The sequence below is a fragment of the Lampetra planeri genome, chromosome 42 (assembly GCF_965212315.1).
Source record: "Lampetra planeri chromosome 42, kcLamPlan1.2.h2, whole genome shotgun sequence".
NCBI classification, from domain to species: Eukaryota; Metazoa; Chordata; class Hyperoartia; order Petromyzontiformes; family Petromyzontidae; genus Lampetra; species Lampetra planeri.
In genome coordinates, this window is record NC_136148.1 from 2,437,120 (window position 1) to 2,455,199 (window position 18,080).

The 18,080-nt window shown below is 46.9% G+C and overlaps 2 protein-coding genes across 8 annotated transcripts in view; one reads left to right on the plus strand and one right to left on the minus strand.

The window, feature by feature from the left end:
- RBIS (ribosomal biogenesis factor) overlaps window positions 1-18,080 on the plus strand; it is a 575,724-nt gene that overhangs the window by 36,944 nt on the left and 520,700 nt on the right. The gene's annotated exons all lie outside the window — the stretch shown is intronic.
- Window positions 1-18,080, minus strand: part of RALGAPB (Ral GTPase activating protein non-catalytic subunit beta) — a 56,173-nt gene that overhangs the window by 18,505 nt on the left and 19,588 nt on the right. For 5 of the 7 annotated variants that reach the window (XM_078613762.1, XM_078613759.1, XM_078613756.1 and 2 more), the window contains 8 exons: window positions 15,168-15,498; window positions 14,252-14,422; window positions 13,238-13,352; window positions 10,856-11,003; window positions 8,006-8,067; window positions 7,080-7,203; window positions 5,479-5,496; window positions 3,267-3,388 (listed from right to left, as the gene is read on the minus strand). In XM_078613762.1, coding sequence (XP_078469888.1) covers window positions 3,267-3,388; window positions 5,479-5,496; window positions 7,080-7,203; window positions 8,006-8,067; window positions 10,856-11,003; window positions 13,238-13,352; window positions 14,252-14,422; window positions 15,168-15,498 — 1,091 coding nt within the window. The remainder of the gene's footprint in view (window positions 1-3,266; window positions 3,389-5,478; window positions 5,497-7,079; window positions 7,204-8,005; window positions 8,068-10,855; window positions 11,004-13,237; window positions 13,353-14,251; window positions 14,423-15,167; window positions 15,499-18,080) is intronic. The other 2 variants (XM_078613761.1, XM_078613760.1) reach the window with 1 other exon arrangement.

Sequence of the window (18,080 nt, forward strand, 5' to 3'; positions counted from 1 at the left end):
TGCACACCCGGGCCAGAGGCGGTGACGACATGTTAGCTACCTCGCCTCGTATGCAGGAGGTCGTGGCTTCGATCCCGACCCTGACAATGCCTGTATACTTGGAGTTTGTGTTCTATCTGTCTCTCCCTGTGGTCACGAGGATTTTTCTCCGGGTCCTCCGGTTTTTCCCTCCACATCACACATTTAGAGTATTTCGCTGCTATAAATGTCCACATAATACGCCACTTCGTTGAGCTATCATTTGTGACCAGATCACTTCTGAAAGAGAGCTATACAGTTCAGTTGGCCTTACCTGGTAAAATATAAATAGTTTCAAAGTTTCGTTTAGTTTTACATTTATTCAGGGCCCAACATTAAAGAGGCCTAATGTTGTTTACATATTGTATTCATGAAAGTTGGACTGTTTATTCAGATTTTTATTTTAAAATAAATACTAGCTCTGCACGGGATATACGGCATTGTAGGAGGGTGGGTGGGGGGAAGAGGCGTGACATCGGCATGAACTCGGCTCAACGCTGTAGAATTCAGGTGACGTCATCAAGCAGAGGAGTGCCCATGCTCCATTCAGCCAGGAAAACTTTTTTTCCCAATATTGTTTTTACAATACAGTATAACACTATCTTCATGAATTATGGATTGATTTGGCTGCTTTGTTTTCACCCATCTGATAAAAAGATTAATCCTTGCCAGTACCATGGCAAAGGAGGTCCCGTGATGTAGATGCTCACCCCAAGATTTGAAGCTTTCGTGACTGCAAGGATTCATATTCTTAAGTTTTTTCGGTAAAGTCACATAGGTAAAATGTTTAAATTAAAATTAATAAAAGTAAAATAAAAATCACGACGTTTCGGAGGCAACACAAGCTTCCGTCTTCAGGTGGAACCGTCACAGCACGATGATTTTTATTTCATTTTTATATTACTTTTATTAATTTAAATTTTTTACCTACGTGACTTTACCGAAAAAACCTAATATGCTCACTCCAAGCTCTCATTACTCTGATAGTGTATTGTCTTTGGGCTGTACGCCTTTTGGTGTCCTCTGGTCTAACACCGTTTGAGATGAGGCTCAAAAGAAAGCTCTCTGGTGTGGACCAATCAGTTTCAAAGACAATGCATATATTATCAGAGTATGTTTTTTTTTGCATTTTGACCACAAGTATTGTGGTTAATGCAGACATGATTCCTTGTAAAAGGTTTCAGTTTGGTGTTTTAACAACTTAACACCTGTTTTGTTGCAGATAAAAGGAGAAAACTTTTTCTCAGATTAATCCTTTTTTAACAAATGTTATCACGGATAATCTTGATTCACCTTCTACAAACAGAATGAGGGTACCCCTATGGGCTCCCCCTTGTCACCAGTTATAGCCAACATGTTCATGGAAAAGTTTGAATCAGACGCCATCCAGACATCCACCCTGCGTCCTTCCTTGTGGAAGAGGTATGTGGACGACACTTTCGTCATCTGGCCACATGGCCTCCCAGCATTGAACCACTTCTTGGACCACATCAATTCTAGACACCCATCCATCAGATTCACCATGGAAGTGGAGAAAGACGGTAAACTACCATTCTTGGATATTCTGTTTGAGAGGAGGCTTGACGGATCCTTGGGACATTCTGTCTACAGGAAAGCCACCCACACAGATTCCTACTTGAAACCGGATTCCCACCACCACCCATCTCAAAAGAATTCTCTCATCAAAACGCTATACCACAGAGCCCATGGCATTGCTGACCAACACCACCTGGCCGGTGAATTAAGACATGTACATCGGGCCCTCAGGATGAACGGATACTCTGACCGCACTATCCGCCAAGCTGTCTCTCCCACCATACAGAAACAGCCACATGAAACTCCGACCAAAACTATCACGTTGCCATACATAGCAGGCGTGACCAAAAAGATCTCCAAAATTCTAAACAAACATAAGATCCAAGTCCAATTCAGTACAGTGCATAAAATCCGTGATTTGATTCCATCTGTGAAGGATGTCGTTCCTGACTTACAGTATCCTGGAGTCTACAAATTGAGTTGCATTTGTGGTGATTGCTACATTGGAGAAACGAAACGTCATGTTTCTGATCGTGTCCGCGAGCACAAGTCAGATCTGAAACACGGCAGAACTGATTCTTCGGCCGTTGCCGATCATTGCTACAACTCGGTGGGCTCTCATGAAATTGTATTTTCCGAGACCAAGGTTCTCTGCAAACCTCCTGGCTACCATCAAAGGTTTGTACACGAAGCCATACAAATATACAAATACAGACATAATTTCAATCGTGATGACGGTTACAAACTGAGTAATCATTGGAAAGATGTGATTAACCATGCAAAAAAGATTTAACTACACTTATTTGCCAATCTTATTTGACAGACAACCATTACTGTTTTACCATGTTTAGTGGTGGTCTCCCTGTTACAGGTTGAGTCACAAACCGCACCTCTCCATAACAAAGGCTCAGCCTTTGTTATAAAGGCTCAGCCTTTGTTATGCAGTCTATTCTTAGTCTCAAGCCTCACCTTACCATATTAATAATAAGTATGCGGCCCTTGCCCCACCACCTTCTCCAACCATTATATAAACGCAGTGGTAACTCCTGCAATCTCTCATTTACTTGATACAGCTGTCGTGGCTGTGACGGTACCACCTGAAGACGGAAGCTTGTGTTGCCTCCGAAACGTCGTGATTTTTATTTTATTTTACTTTTAAATGTTTTTACCTATGTGACTTTACCGAAAAAACCTAAGAATATGAATCATTGCAGTCACGAAAGCTTCAAATCGAGAAAGGGTTCTTAAAATTAGTGAGATCGTTTTTCACCTGAACGTAAAAATCTATTACGAATCATTAACCCTACCGCATCGCACTCGCTATGAACCAGCTCATTCTCCGTCACCCACCCACAGGGCTTGCGAGTAAGTCACACAACAAATCCGCAAAAATATAGGTTTGAGATTTTGTCTTTTAGGTCTGTGTGTGTCTGTGTGTGTAATAGGACATTGGGAGGAGGGAAGGGTCGTCTTTTCTGCTCTGGTACCCCGGGGTGCAAAGATACATAAATCCAGCCCTGGCGTACACACACACGCAACAAACACACCAGTACATGCATACAAAAAAAACACCGGTATACGGAGGGATCTTACCGCACTGCCTCCAAATCAAAACGATGGACACACACGCGCTTAGGACGAGGGACGTAATTTGAAAGACACGTTCGGTTAAAAAAACTATTCCTTGCAACGATTTGGCCCAGGGGCCGGACCTTGGCGAGGCCGGAGAGCAGCTCCAGCGCGGCGAGAGACACCTTGAGGTCGGCCTTCCACTGCGTGCGCACGCGCTGGGTCACCAGGTGGATGGCGCGCACCAGCAGGCCCAGAGCGCTGTCTGCACGCACGCGCCGATGGTGGTGGGGGTAGGGTAGAGGTTACGAATGAGCACGTGCATATTCGTGTGGATACACGCGTGGGGGAGCATTCACTCGTTGCAGGCGTTACCTGTGTACTCCGCTGAACTTGAAAAAAAAAATTTCCGCAAATATCCCGATTGCACTATCCGTGTCATGTCACAAGATGACGTATCCCACTCATATCTCTCGCAGAATAGCGCAAAACCTTTGGCCCACAGAAGTGGACACCAAAGAGCTACCTCTGAAATCCATCATGCAATGTTCATCACATGACAGTCAAACAGATATATATGTATTTTTTTTTAATTCTCAGATCTGTAATTTAGCCGAATTAAGTGCAGATTGAATTTTTACAGTCAATATATGACCAGATTGAGACCATCAACTTTATACACTTGAGATCACTTTTTAATCATAGGTGAGTGCCTGGATTTGAAACCAGGATCTCAGCGGTGCCAGTTCATCGCCCTGACCTCTCGGGCCATCCTGCTAGTTCTTAAGAGAGCATCTTAAACGTCTCAAACACAATCCTGAACCATACACAATTGTTATGGATGTAACGATTCATCGATTACAATTCTTACTTATACTGCATGTTGATTCCACTATGAACTCTATAGACTCTTACAATGACAGGTGCTGTAGTTTTATACCATTTATAGGTTCTACGTAATAACTTCAACGGAATAGAAACATTATTTGCGAATAGAATTGCGACACCAAAATCATAACGATTCATCAAACCATGAAAGGGACAAATTGTTACATCCATAATAATTCATGGTATGCAATAGCCAAGATATATACTGGCATATTGACACTTATATAGAAGCGAACTTAAAGGCTAACTATAAATAGGAAAAACATCTCTAAAATGTTGAAGGCAATTAATCAATTCGCAAAAGTAATTTAAAAATATAAAACAGAGGCCATCAATGCCAACGCAAACTTTAAATGCAGAATTTTTTTTTATCAAGACTGCAAACTTGGGACTTGAAAACCTTTTCTCATTCACTCATGCAAGCGCTGCTCATTTTACAACCTTTACAAGCTAAAAACGACTAATCACAAGCGGTTGTTAAGCTGACACTGGCTAAAAAGACCAACAACCATCACCACCACCACTGACAACAGTGCAAACCTGTTTAACGTTTTGATAGGTGAGCTAATGATTTTAGAGCTAACCACTGATCATTACCTATGAGTGCAAAAGTCGGTGGAAAAACTGGAAAAAAAGCAAAAAGCCTCCGGGGGAGGGGAGGTTACACAAGCCACATGCAAGCAAAAGCGGTGCGAGCGAGAGAGCGTGCGACGACAGGGGTCGCACAGCAACGACGACCGTCTAGGACCGTGCGGCGATTTTGCAGAAACGGCAGGCAGGCAGTGGGGGGGGCACTGGTGGAAAAAACGTCGCCCGATTACACGAGGCTGTTGTGACGCCGCTGACGACTAATAACGGGAGACCGTGCGCGTACCCTCCGTGCCGCTACCACATGGCAAGGCGATGTGGAGAAATGGCATGAAAGTGGCAAGCGCTTTTTTAAGCGACCATATGAATGGAGTTTGCTTGCACGCAACCACGGAGGGGGGGGGGGAGGCGTTCAACTCCTCCCCCAATGTGGCGCAAATTCATTTTGAGTTTTCGTGCAGCATCATGGAGTAAAAGCCAATATAAGCTGAACTTCGATCTGTGTTTCCACATGTGAATATATCGTTTAGTCCATCAGCCTATTGGCTTTCCAGGGCAATATTATTCAATAAAATGTGTTTAAACAAACTCTGGATAGTCAGGCTTGTTAAACAAATGCTGCTGGATTGGCAGATGTTCCTGATGAAGGCGCTCCACATGAAATGTTGGGACCCCGTACCATCGCACAAGGCAATACCGTACATAAACTCATTATGCGCTGCCATGAAGCACCATGGGTAAATGGTGCAAGTCGACACTTAGGGAAATAATAGTCGCCGAGCTGTCTTGTTAACGACGCCAACCGCAATGTCGCGCAAAAGTTCAGCGCGCCAGTGCGACCCCTGTGAGATGTGTGAGCCACTCATCTCTGAACTTTACCTTGGGGTGGGAGGGAGCCTGGGGAGAGAATGGTGGGCGACCCGGAGGGGGGGGGGGGGACAGGGAGGGAGGGGAGAGGAATACAAGCAGTGAATCACAGCACCGCAATCCCAGGCAGCTAGAGGTGGGGGAGAGGCCGGGCATTAAGGAGCAAGGCTTGGGGAGGAAAGGGAAGGGACCTCAAGAGCTGCTGGGAATAGCACAAAGAATTAGGGTGCATGTTCTTCATTTTATCATCTCATTTATATACGAGAAAAAAATCCAGTGGAATCTGACGGCTTCTTATGCACATACCTGATGCAGACTCGGCCTAATCAGGTGATGTGGCTGTGTCGTGATTTCTCAAAGGGGCATTATTGGTGGTTGTTCCTGGTGCCCGGTGTTGGCTGGGTCAAGAAGCCGCCTCCGTATTCAGTTAATTTCACCAGATAATTATTGTGAGGAGGGCAGTATATGCATCACTTAAAATGTGCACACTGTGTGCCAAATTACACAGCATTAACAGCACAGACAATTAGTACGCCGTTTGTCAAGTCGTAATTACAATGCATAATATTTGTGAGCCAATTGGCCTGGCTGATTTTGTAATGATGGCAATGCTTTGCAAACGTTTAGGAACGTAACAAAATGTTCAAATTGAGAAATTTTCCCGTGAATTATATTAGCTGCAGCGACGCATATGCCCTTACTCCTGATTAAAATTGTAAAGTGTTATTATTCTTTAAAGCGATTTTTTAAAAACTAAATGCAGCTCAGAGGATTCCAAATGCATGCATTTCATTCCAACCCAGCATGCGACGACACAATGCAGTAACTGGGCGCTTAATCTGGTTGCACATAGGGGCTGTGATGTGATCTGCAGCCAGACACAGCCATCGCACAAGCGTTCGTATGCACGTACGCACACACGTACGCACGTACGCACGCACGCCCGCACATACAAGCACATATGCACACACCAGCATGTACACACGACCCAAGAAGAAGCAAACAGCTGAGGCTTGCTATACTCAACCGCAAAATGCTGGCCCAAATATCTGATTGAGAAAAAAAGTTAATGTCATGATGAATGGCATCTACAATGGACTTTTAAAAGGAAAGAGACAGCTATGTACTAGTTTTGAGAGTTAAGCAAGTTAGCAATTTCAGCTGCAATAAGATTAATTTGTTTCCGGGAATGTTACTACTGAATTTGACATAACTACAATGATTAATGGAGAAAACATTACAGCATTTCCTTTTAGCGGCAAAACAAAAACAAAACAAAGCAGATTTCAGCTTTTCAATGACTCCAGCTCCATAACACCCTGCTTTTAACACTCTTCATTAACCTGCGTCTGAACATTCACCAATGTATAAACGCGACACTGGGCCATCCCAAAACCTCTCTATCACGGTGACGGACTGGGAGTGAGAGCAGCACCCTCCTTTGCAAAGAAGTGAGGCAGCCCTGCACCCTGCACCAAGCATAACCGCGCACTGTGCCTCCGTGGTCGGTGGAGCGACGTCACGGGCACCGCTCGGCCCTGCCGTGCTTCGCCCGAGGCTGGGCCGTAGCCAGACCCAAGCCGGGGCTAGCGGAGGCTGGTGCCACCGCCTACCGTAGTCCCGCATCATGGCCTGGGTGGGCCGGTCGCCCTCCGGGGTGGCGGCCTCCGTGCTGCTGCTGCTCGACGCGCTCACGCCGCTGCTGTTGCGACTGTGCGTCCTCTGCGCGTCGTCGACCTGCGGGTGCCCGGGACGCGACACAGCGCGCGATTCAGTGGCGTCGCGTTCTAATAAAACTACAATAACTTTAGGCGATTTTTATTTTAGCAGGTGAGGCCCACTCAGCTATATATAGGTCTTTTTTCAGAAGTGATCTGGCCACATATGATAGCTTAACGAAAGTGGCTTATCACGTGGAAATTCATTGCAGCCAAATACTCTAAAAGCATGTTATTTCTAAATTTGGAGGGAAAAACTGGAGGTTCCGGAGAAAGATCCACGCGACCACAGGGAGAGAGACACGCAAACTCCAAATATACAGGCGTCAGAGACAGGACCGAACCCACGACCTCCTGCATACCAGGCAAGGGAGTTAACATCTCGCCACCACGTTGCGTTCCGAGTGCGCGGGTGGTGCAACCGCACCATGGAAGCACGGGCCGGAGGGGCTGGAGGGGCCAGGCTACGAAGAGTTGGGCTAGGCAGGAGGGTCAATAGCTCTCGCGGCTCGCTTGAGGCCCTGGCAGTGCCGGCTGTAGGCAGAGGCTACAGATTGTTGGGAATTCAGGGGATGGCGGTCATGTCAAGTCTTGCAGGTGGGTGGCTGCGAATGTGAATCCCTCCCCCCAGCCTACGTGTGCATGTGAAATGCGCCATCGACATGTGGAGGAGTGAAATGGGAGGACACAGCGACAGAGCATAGGGAGGTGGCCCCGTTTCACTCCCTGCACAAGGGCCCGGGCCAAACCATGCTACACGACTGACGCAATTGCAACACCGAGAGCCGTGGAGTTCCTGCCGCTGCCCAGCAGTGTCTCACCTCCGTCTGTGGGCCCACAGCTTCCAGCAGCGCGGAATCCTGAACCATACTGAGCATGGCGCCTGATACACGGACAGGGGACGGGGAAGGGTGGAGAAGCACACAAGTGGGAACCACAACAATCATGGGGTACATAGATGAGCACGGCTACAGAATGACACATCGACATGCGAGGCCCTTTTTGTCAATCCACTGCTGGCGAGGGCCTCGAAAAGTCGTAGGGGTTTATTTTGACGATACGTCACCACATTGGTCGGTGGGGATTGGGAAAGACGTGATGGCATAGAAGTGTAGTACAACAATTGAATTTCCTATATTGCGAACAGCTGCCTACGTAATAGCCCCGCAGCAGCCTACAACATGTGTCACCCCGCATGGCGGTCACCAATCCAAGCACTATCCAGGTTCATTTTTTTCCCTGCTTAGCTTCTGAGATTTGACGAGATTGGACGCATTCTGGGATATATGGTCAAAGCCACCATATTCAGATCCTCCTCCTTGCTGATGATGCATCACACACAGGATCATGTATATGCATTCAAACTACTAGTTACTGGAGGACGTGCAATTAGATACAGATGATCAATTAATGATGTTTTGTGTCATTTAGATACCAATTTGGCAATTACTTTGAGGAATCATTCAGTTTAACACGTAGGCTTTCGCGACCAATATTGTTCATAATCAACGATTTTTGGGTTTAGATCGCGTTATTTATAAATGTGTCGTAACCCTCCACCACCCGACACGGCCAATCAGTAAAAAAGTGTCACGTTGACAAAAGACAAATAGTTCACTGCTTTAGCCCACCGGTGTGTTGAAGCGTGGAACCACAACATTTACAATTTGAGTACGACGTTTCGCTGGTAATTGCATCCAGCATCATCGGGCAATTCGCCAGAATGGTGAGGCTCTGCTGTGTCTCCCGTTCTTATATAGAGCAGCAGCAGGGTGACGTCATCATTAACTCATTAACTCATCAGGTGCAAAGATTTGAGGGGGGGTTATTGTAATGATATACTTGATTAGTAATAAGGCTATTGTTACGATGCGAGTTGTAGATTAGTAATCATTTGTCGGCAGTGGCAGAACATGCTTGCCAACAGGGACACTCAATTGATTTTGACAACGTTGAAGTGTTGTGTAAAACTAGTTACTACTGGCAAAGACTAATTAGAGAATCCATTGAGATTGAGAGAAACAGAAATAACTTTAATCGCTCAGACAGCTACAGGCTTAGTGCGGCCTGGAAGCGTATTATTAAATAAGATGCATTACAATTCCTTATAAGGGAGACAAGCACTAACTGATTATTAATGTAGCACACATTCCAAATGATTACTAATCTACAACTCGCATCGTAACAATAGCCTTATTACTAATCAAGTATATCATTACAATAACCCCCCCTCAAATCTTTGCACCTGATGAGTTAATGAGTTAATGATGACGTCACCCTGCTGCTGCTCTATATAAGAACGGGAGACACAGCAGAGCCTCACCATTCTGGCGAATTGCCCGATGATGCTGGATGCAATTACCAGCGAAACGTCGTACTCAAATTGTAAATGTTGTGGTTCCACGCTTCAACACACCGGTGGGCTAAAGCAGTGAACTATTTGTCTTTTGTCAACGTGACACTTTTTTACTGATTGGCCGTGTCGGGTGGTGGAGGGTTACGACACATTTATAAATAACGCGATCTAAACCCAAAAATCGTTGATTATGAGGAATCATTCAGATATATGTCTTGATGGTACCCAAATTATTTGGTGCTATTGCATTGGCAGTGGTGTGGAAGCATTCTTCCCCACTCTGCCTCTGGACTCTCTATTTCTGTGCCACAAAGAAGGGCCGTTGCCCAAGACGTCACCTGTTATATATTTGTCCTTTTAAGGCCACGGTGTTATTGATGGACGTGTTGGGTTTTTGTCAAGTTACCCAGGTCCACCATCCAAAAGGAGGATGTTTCATGCATGTCACTGCATTTACTTCATCTCGTTAAATAAAGGACTCAACAAGATACCGATAAAACAAACATAATGAAATTCTGTATTCAAATTAAATGTAATATATACTGCTCATCTCTATTTTATATTTACGCTTAACATTCCTCCCCCCGCCGCTCTCCTCCACAACGTGGCATCCACCAGTGTCAGCTCGCACATAGCACCATGGTGGCTAGGAGATGTTAACTCCCTCGCCTGGTGTACAGGAGGTCGTGGGTTCGAACCCAACTCTAACGCCTTTATATTTTACATGTTCCCTCTTTATATTTTGCATGGTGGCGTGGATTTTTCTCCGGGTCCTCCGGTTTTTCCCTCCACATTTAGAGTATTTGGCTGCTATCAATTTCCACACGATAAGCCACTTCGTTGAGGTATAATTTGTGATAGCCAGGTCGATTCCAAAATAGAGCTCTATAAGCTCAGTGGGCATTACCTGGTAAATTAAACAGAGTTTAGTTTTGATTTGAAGCTTTCGTGACTGCAAGGATCCATACTCTTTGGTTCTTTCGGTAAAGTCACTATGTTAATGTCTCGCAATATCATAGCTACTTCCGTGCCCAGTTACATGCTAATTTCTCACTTTAACATCACTAGACCCAGCCACTCCCTTATAACCCTTGGGCTACACACATTTCAAACCTTTAAAACAGTCTGCATCAGCAGCAGGCCATGCTTTCCCACCTGATGACGGACGCTTTTGTTGCGCCCAAAACGTCGTGATTTATTTTATTTTATTTTTATACCTACGTGACTTTACCGAAAGAACCAAAGAGTATAGAGTTTAGTTTAAGCCTGCCACCCGCGCGTCGCCAGTGGCGCAGCGCCCCCTGGGCCAACTGACCCAGAATCATCTGCGTGTTGCAGGAGTCAGTCTCCGTCTGCAGCGCTCCAATCAGCAGGTTCACGAGCCGCAGTTTGAGCACCAGGAATGTTCCGGGACGCTCCCCTACGCCGCCACGCTCATCCAGAAAGCGGTTGTCCAGCACCGTCTGGACACACAGGGGGGTGGATCATCGGCTTGTAAGAGGGCACACATCTGGTTGTGTAAAAACACGGGCTTATTCCAAATGGTAGGTCAAGGTCGAAAGGTCATCATTGCCAGGGATGCCATCTCCTCACCCTACATCATTCGCTTTCGTCCTTCTGCTTGATCTCACAGTTCTTGCAAAGTCAACAGCCGACCTCCAAGGAATCTTGTATTTTTTTTAGTCAAGAAAGCCGGACTGCCATGTTTTGAAACAAAAGCAATAGCTTCAAGCACACTAAAACCCTCTGCTTGGTTTAGATATTTGGATGACACATTGGTGGTCTGGCCACACGACAAAGATACACTTAACAAATTTCTCAATCATCTAAACTCCGAAAACCCATCCATCCCAGTTCACCATGGAAGTGGAAGCTGCCAGAACTCAACAATTTCTGGATATTCTGCTCAGGCGCGGTTGAAAAGCTAAATTAACACACAGCATTTACTGAAAAAAAACCACACACTGACGCCTATCTGAATGCAGTCACACCATCATCCCGCACAGAAATCCTCTCTCATCAAGACGCTTATACATCAGGCTAAGAAAGTGTCAGATGGTGACAGTCTGAGAAGTGCAATTCAACATGTTCAAGAAGCGCTGCAATTGAACGGTTACAATGATGCACAAATCAACAGGGCATTGAATGCCAAAATCAAATCAAATAACACGAGCATTGACCACTACTATTAAAATACAGTACATTGCGGAAGTAACTGATAAACTAGCCAGATGTTTGGAAAAACAAAACATCTGAATCAGATTTGGCATGCTACATAAAAATACAGAAATTAATATCTGGTACAAAAGATGTATTACCGAAGCTATCAACAGAAGGTGGGTACCAGATTAATTGCACTTGTGGCAAATGCTATGGTGTGAAACAGGATGAATGATCAGCACGAGACTAAAAGAACACCAAATGAATATTAAATACTCCAAAATACAACTATCGGCAGTGGCAGAACATGCGTGCCAACAAGGACACTCAATTGATTTTGATAATGTTGAAGTTCTGTGCAAAACTAGTGACGACTGACCAAGGCTAATTAGAGAATCTATGAGAAGTAAAAATAATTTTAACCCTTCGGATAGCTAGACTAAGTGCTGCTTGGAAGCGAACCATCAAACAATACATTGTTTAAATGCGTGCCAATATAGGTCACCATACTTCAATAGGGATTACTGTTGAAGCTATATTAGTACACACAATCGACAGGAGGTACATGCGGAGGTACTTGCATAATGCACATGAAAAATGTATGTTGATTACCATATGAATAACCCAAACGGCAATGGATACCCATAATTATTTATATGCATTAATTAATCCCCCCCCCACTTCGCGCAAGAAGGGCACACAAGTGACGTAATCACATCTCACCCACTATTTAAGGAACGAAACAAGACGATTTCTCCACAAATCTGTCTGTTGCCTGATGATGCCGGTTGTAATTACTGGCGAAACATCATACTCAGATTGTAAATGTTGTGGCTTTGGTCTCAAACACACCGGTGTGCTGTACTAGTAACGAATTGCCATGTTCTGTTTATGTGACAACCCTTACTAATTGGCTGCGTCGGGTGGTGGTGGGTTTAACGACACATTTATATCTTTACGCTATCTAACCCAAAGAAACCTATATCATGGATGCCATGTCTCCTTTGCACGAGGATCCCACTATTCCGCGCCTAATAACTTTTGCATTTGCAAGTCCCTACCCTCCTACATGTAAATGTGTACATGTCAGACCTACAATAAGCACAGTTGGCTACGTACGGTACGAAAGAAGTGAAACATACATACATGTTGAGGTACAGCCTTGTTGTCAATCTACTGCAGGATGATGGCCTACCGGCACCGTGCGGGTCATGGAGGTTGCCTGACCACACTTAACCAAGCTTGCCAGTGTGGGTTGGTGAAAGCGGGGAACATAAGACACTGAAGCATAATACATTGCAAAGGATTCCACTGCATTGCCCTCTGCAGGAAATGTAGCTCCGCAGCAGCCTACGACACCTGTGTAATCATGCGTGGTGGTCACCCATTCAAGCTCCCCGTGAACCGGGCGCATCCCAGGTGGCTTGGTCACGGGCCCTACCATCGTAAGAGTGTTTATTCGCACCCCCCCCCTCATCATCTGCCGTGTTCCCTGCCAATGCCACTACAATGGCCTCTGCTGGTGTGGGTGGGCCACCTCGGTTCGCAGGGTCCCAAAGTGCAGTGGCAGCGGCAGCATGGAGAGCAGCAGCTGGATGGCGGCGTGCCGCAGGTCGGTGGTGTTCACAAACGGCTTGAACTTCTGCAGATCCCTGGGAGAATCACGTGGACACTCAGCCCCGGCAGCAAACGGAATGCGAAAGCTGCATCGGCTTGGCTCCGTAAATTTAAAATTTTGCGAGAAGAAATACCTTGACAACTCTGTACGACTCTGAAAGGTTTACAAGCAAGGGGGCTGTAAACATCATTTATTGCAAGTGATTTGCTGTACAGGTTCGTGTTTCGAGCCCAGAGGCTGCCCTGGTTAATAATGCAAGTGTATGAACATCCAGTGTGCTTAATAGTGGATCCCGTAAAGTTATTCAACAAAGTGCTGGTGTCGTGGTCTGAATTTGCCAAATATCTAAAAATCGAATTACTTAATTGGATAAAACCACTTGAGAAGAATAACCTCCCCCCCCCCTCATCTGTGAAGGATAGGACCTTTGCGATAACCTTGGACTATAAGAATGGCGCGAATACCAAACGCACCAACTTATTATTAAATCTGCACCTCCAATGTAGCGATTACTACGTGTACACAATTACAACAACAATATACAGTGCTCTCGTCAATCCACTCGTGGATGAGCAGAGGTGGCGTTTACGTCACCGAAGACGAGTTCGATGGGGCGCCGCGGTGGTGAGATGTTAGCTCCCTCGCCTGGTATGCAGGAGGTCGTGGGTTCGATTCTGACCATGACACCTGTATATATGGAGTTTGCATGTTCTCCCTGTGGTCGCGTGGATTTTTCTCCAGGTCTTTTCCCTCCACATTTAGAGTATTTGGCTGCTATAAATTTCCACACGATCAGCCAATTGGTTGAGCTATCATTTGTGGCCAGGTTGCTTCTGAAAAAGAGTTCTAATAGCTCAGTCGGCATATCCTCATATATATATGTCCCACGCCATGAGATGTGGGAGAAAAGGGTGGTCAGGGTGGTGACCCTACCTGTCGGGCAGGATGATCTCGAGGGCGGAGATGAAGTAGGGCACGAGCACGTGGATGCCCTGCAGGTCGGAGCAGAGCAGCGTGGGAGAGTTGAGCAGGATACTGGCGAGGACTGGGCGGCACACGGCGCGCTCCTGGATCTGCAGGCCTTGTATCAGCACCATGTAGAACCTGCGGCGGGCACGGCACCAACGCAAACGGAGCGACGTGTTTCAATGGTTCAATAGAATAAGAACGCTGGCCTGGACATACTTGCTAGCAGGGATGACGGCCGGTGGTAAAGTCTGGCGTCGGAGTGGTAGTGGATTGATTGTGGCTGATGACATGATCAGTAGAGCTAAATGGTACTTTCAAGGGCCAGAAACCCATCGGATTACGTCCTGTACCAAATAAATATGGAAGAATTATCAAGAGCTAAATGTTATTCCCGATCCTGATTCTGGGAGCAAGCGGTCATCATTTTATAAACTCACTCGGATCTGGAAGAACGCTGGCGAATGGTGGAACAACACGAATGTTCGGGATAAACACCTGATTAGAGACCCACACATTGCGCCTCCTGGCTTTGACATTCCTCAAACACACTGGTGGTGTAACCGTGAACCGCATCAACACATCAAAAAGGCTGAAGTGCAAAGATGATCCACCAGTGCGATTGCAACCCCAACTATAGACCATATAGTACACCACTGTAGTCATCACTCCTACAATGGATTATCTCCCGAAGCACTCTCGTGTCTAGCGGACGACGACACTGGGATCTAGCTCCTGAACGAATTGCCATACGCGCGCCAATTAACAATGGAGGCTGCGAGGGGCGGGCAGCGTGAGCGTTCGCAGTACGATCGGGTTCAGCCTCCATGTTCCACCTCGGCCCGCGGAGTGATTGGTGGCGGCGGCGGCGCAGTGCCCTCACCTGGCCAGGTAGACGGGCAGGATCTCCTCGCCCGTCTTCTTACTGCAGAAGATTCTGCAGAGCGTCCCGCATGCCTCCGCGCGCCCCGTGTCGTAGCCCTCGGGGAGATCGGCCGAGTCGAGGGACAGCAATGGAGCGGAACCGGGGCCACCTCCGCCGCCCGCGCCGCCGGGGCCGCCGAGGCCGCCGGGACCGCCGGGACCGCCGAGGCCGGACAGGTCGCCCGCCGTCGGCTGAAAGGCCTTGCTGCGGCGGACGTCCTGAGCAGAGGACGCCGCGGACGAGGGAACCCCGGCGCTGGGGCCAGAGGCGCCGCCCTGCGTTGATAGACCTGCGTGCCGAGGAGGGTCAGGGGCGGTGGGGTTGAGGGTTAGAGTTAGGGCTAGCGGTGGTGGGGTTTGAGGGGTTAGGGTGAGTGTTGTTGAGGGTTAGAGTTAGGGCTAGCGGTGGTGGGGTTTGAGGGGTTAGGGTGAGTGTTGTTGAGGGTTAGAGTTAGGGCTAGCGGTGGTGGGGTTTGAGGGGTTAGGGTGAGTGTTGTTGAGGGTTAGAGTTAGGGCTAGCGGTGGTGGGGTTTGAGGGGTTAGGGTGAGTGGAATTGAGGGTTAGAGTTAGGGCTAGCGGTGGTGGGGTTTGAGGGGTTAGGGTGAGTGGGGTTGAGGGTTCGAGGTGGTGGGGTTGGGAAGGGTTTGGTTTATGGGCAGCAGTATTGATAAGATAGAGGGGTTGTGGTTGGGGAAAGGGGATGTGTTAATTTTGTGGGGATCTAAGTAAGTGCTCGTGTTGATAGAAAAGAGTGTTGATATTAAGGTTGGGCTTAGTGTTCAGATTAAAACAATGGTTAACGTTTAAAATTGACGTGTGATGCACATATGTGAGTTTTATAACAAGCAATGAGGTTTGTATTAGGGTGGAGGTACATTTTAAAGTTATGCGTGACATTATCATCAGGTTAGTATTTTTTTCGTAGTATTTGTCAGTTTTAAGTCCTATCAGGGTCGGTCATCAAAATGCATTGCAAGGGGGGAAGTTAGAAGGGCCCAAGGTGTGGCCAGGGGGAACAGGTCACATGGCACACAAAGCCACTGTAAAGCAGGCAAGGCCACGTTTACAATGGTTATAATAAAAGCTTGCAAGCGCATGGAATGCACGGCGCTGATTAGTCGGCGACAGCGGCAGCGGCAGCAGCAGCCATGATGTTCTTTCCGAGAAAGTAAATTAACGATCCCGTAAACAACGCAAATACGCGGGGCACGGGGGGGGTGACGGAAGAAGAACAGCGACGGAGCGGCAGGACAAACGCACAGGAGCGAGACGACGCGCTCGGGCACCGCACGGGAAACCAGGGGCTCTGGGAGCACAGCAACGACCACAAAGCGCATCCCCTCCCCCACCGCCCGCCCAGAGCCTCACGGGCTGCCAAGACACACACAACCTCTAGACCACACCTAGGTACGCGGCTCACCACTGCTACCGCATTTGACTTTGGCAATGTTGTAATAATAATAATGCTGCTGCCCTTTGTTTATCCGGGAAAGCCTCGCTTAGGCTGCAGACTTATTTTACATGTGAAACCTACATTGAGATTATTGGCACAATCTCGATATTATGAACTGCACACCTCGAGAAACTTTACACGGACTGACATTTGGATGTGTGACTTGTGCAAGCTTTCGCGGTTGTACTGTACAGCTCTCCGAGATGTTTTTTGGGCTCCACCGTGTGCTGTTCAACACGATGTTCGACGTTTTGCTCGACGTCCTAGGAGTTTCTTCAGAAACTGAACACATCGAAGAGCTATACGCACATATGCTTGGGCCATACGCAACTAAAGTTGTTGTTTTTATCGTGTCTGTAAAAAACGTAACTTTTTTTTTCTCAGCGAAAACACTGCAAGCGTGTGTTTCATTGCCAGAGGAATGATTTAGCCTTAATCCAGTGCTTAAGTGGGACACAACGGTGGCAGTGACTCAAAAGGGTACTGTGATGAAAAGAAACAAACTGGAATAATAACCAGAGCGACCGTCTCATCCTGCCAAGGTTCAGGGCACAAACAGCAGCAGCAGCAAAGGCAGCCGCACAGAGGCACACACCACAATGGACACCAACCGAGAGTTTTCATGGCAAAAGAACAAAAATACGGTAAATCAAGCATGACTCGCAGAGCTCATGAGTTTGTTGTGGGATGTTATTTAAATATGATTTTTAACTAGCCAACAGTTTAAAGCGTCAACAGTTAAGGATCATTCTTTTAAAAAAACTGTTGAACACACACTCAACATAATTATGCCAAAAAAAACCACGCAACTAATATAATAGCAGTGCACCAGATAGGCGCACACATGCGAGAGAAACACAGGCATAAACACAATCCAGAGACGGCGCAGGAGATGTATAGAGGCTGATAACATCAACCACTGCTTGAGTTTCCTATGAGCACACAGCTGGAGAGCCGGTCAAACTTGCGGTGCTTTAACCTAAACCCTCCTAAAGCACACTCCTCACTCACAACGACGGGAAAGCACTCATCACACCATGAGGTTTGCAATCTGAGTAAGCAAACATCGTCTAGCCCAACGACATGGTCAATGCGATGTTGAGGGGACACCACGAATGTGGAGGGGGGCAGCCGGGGAAAGTGTGTGTGGGGGGGCTGTAGCATCATGCAGTAGAGCCCAAGTGTTAAGCTCACACACCGCTAGAACATGGGCACCTCGCACCGGCCACCGCTCCGCATGGTGGCACCACGGAGCAGTTGTGGGCATGGAGGTGAGTTGTGGGCATGGAGGCGGAGACAAATCGGGTATGCGTGGTTTTAGTGCAGTAAAGTATGAATTATTTTTGAAGGACGATATAAACCCAAAACAACAAAGACCTCGGCTGCCCGACATTATTTTTAAACATCACTGAAAATAA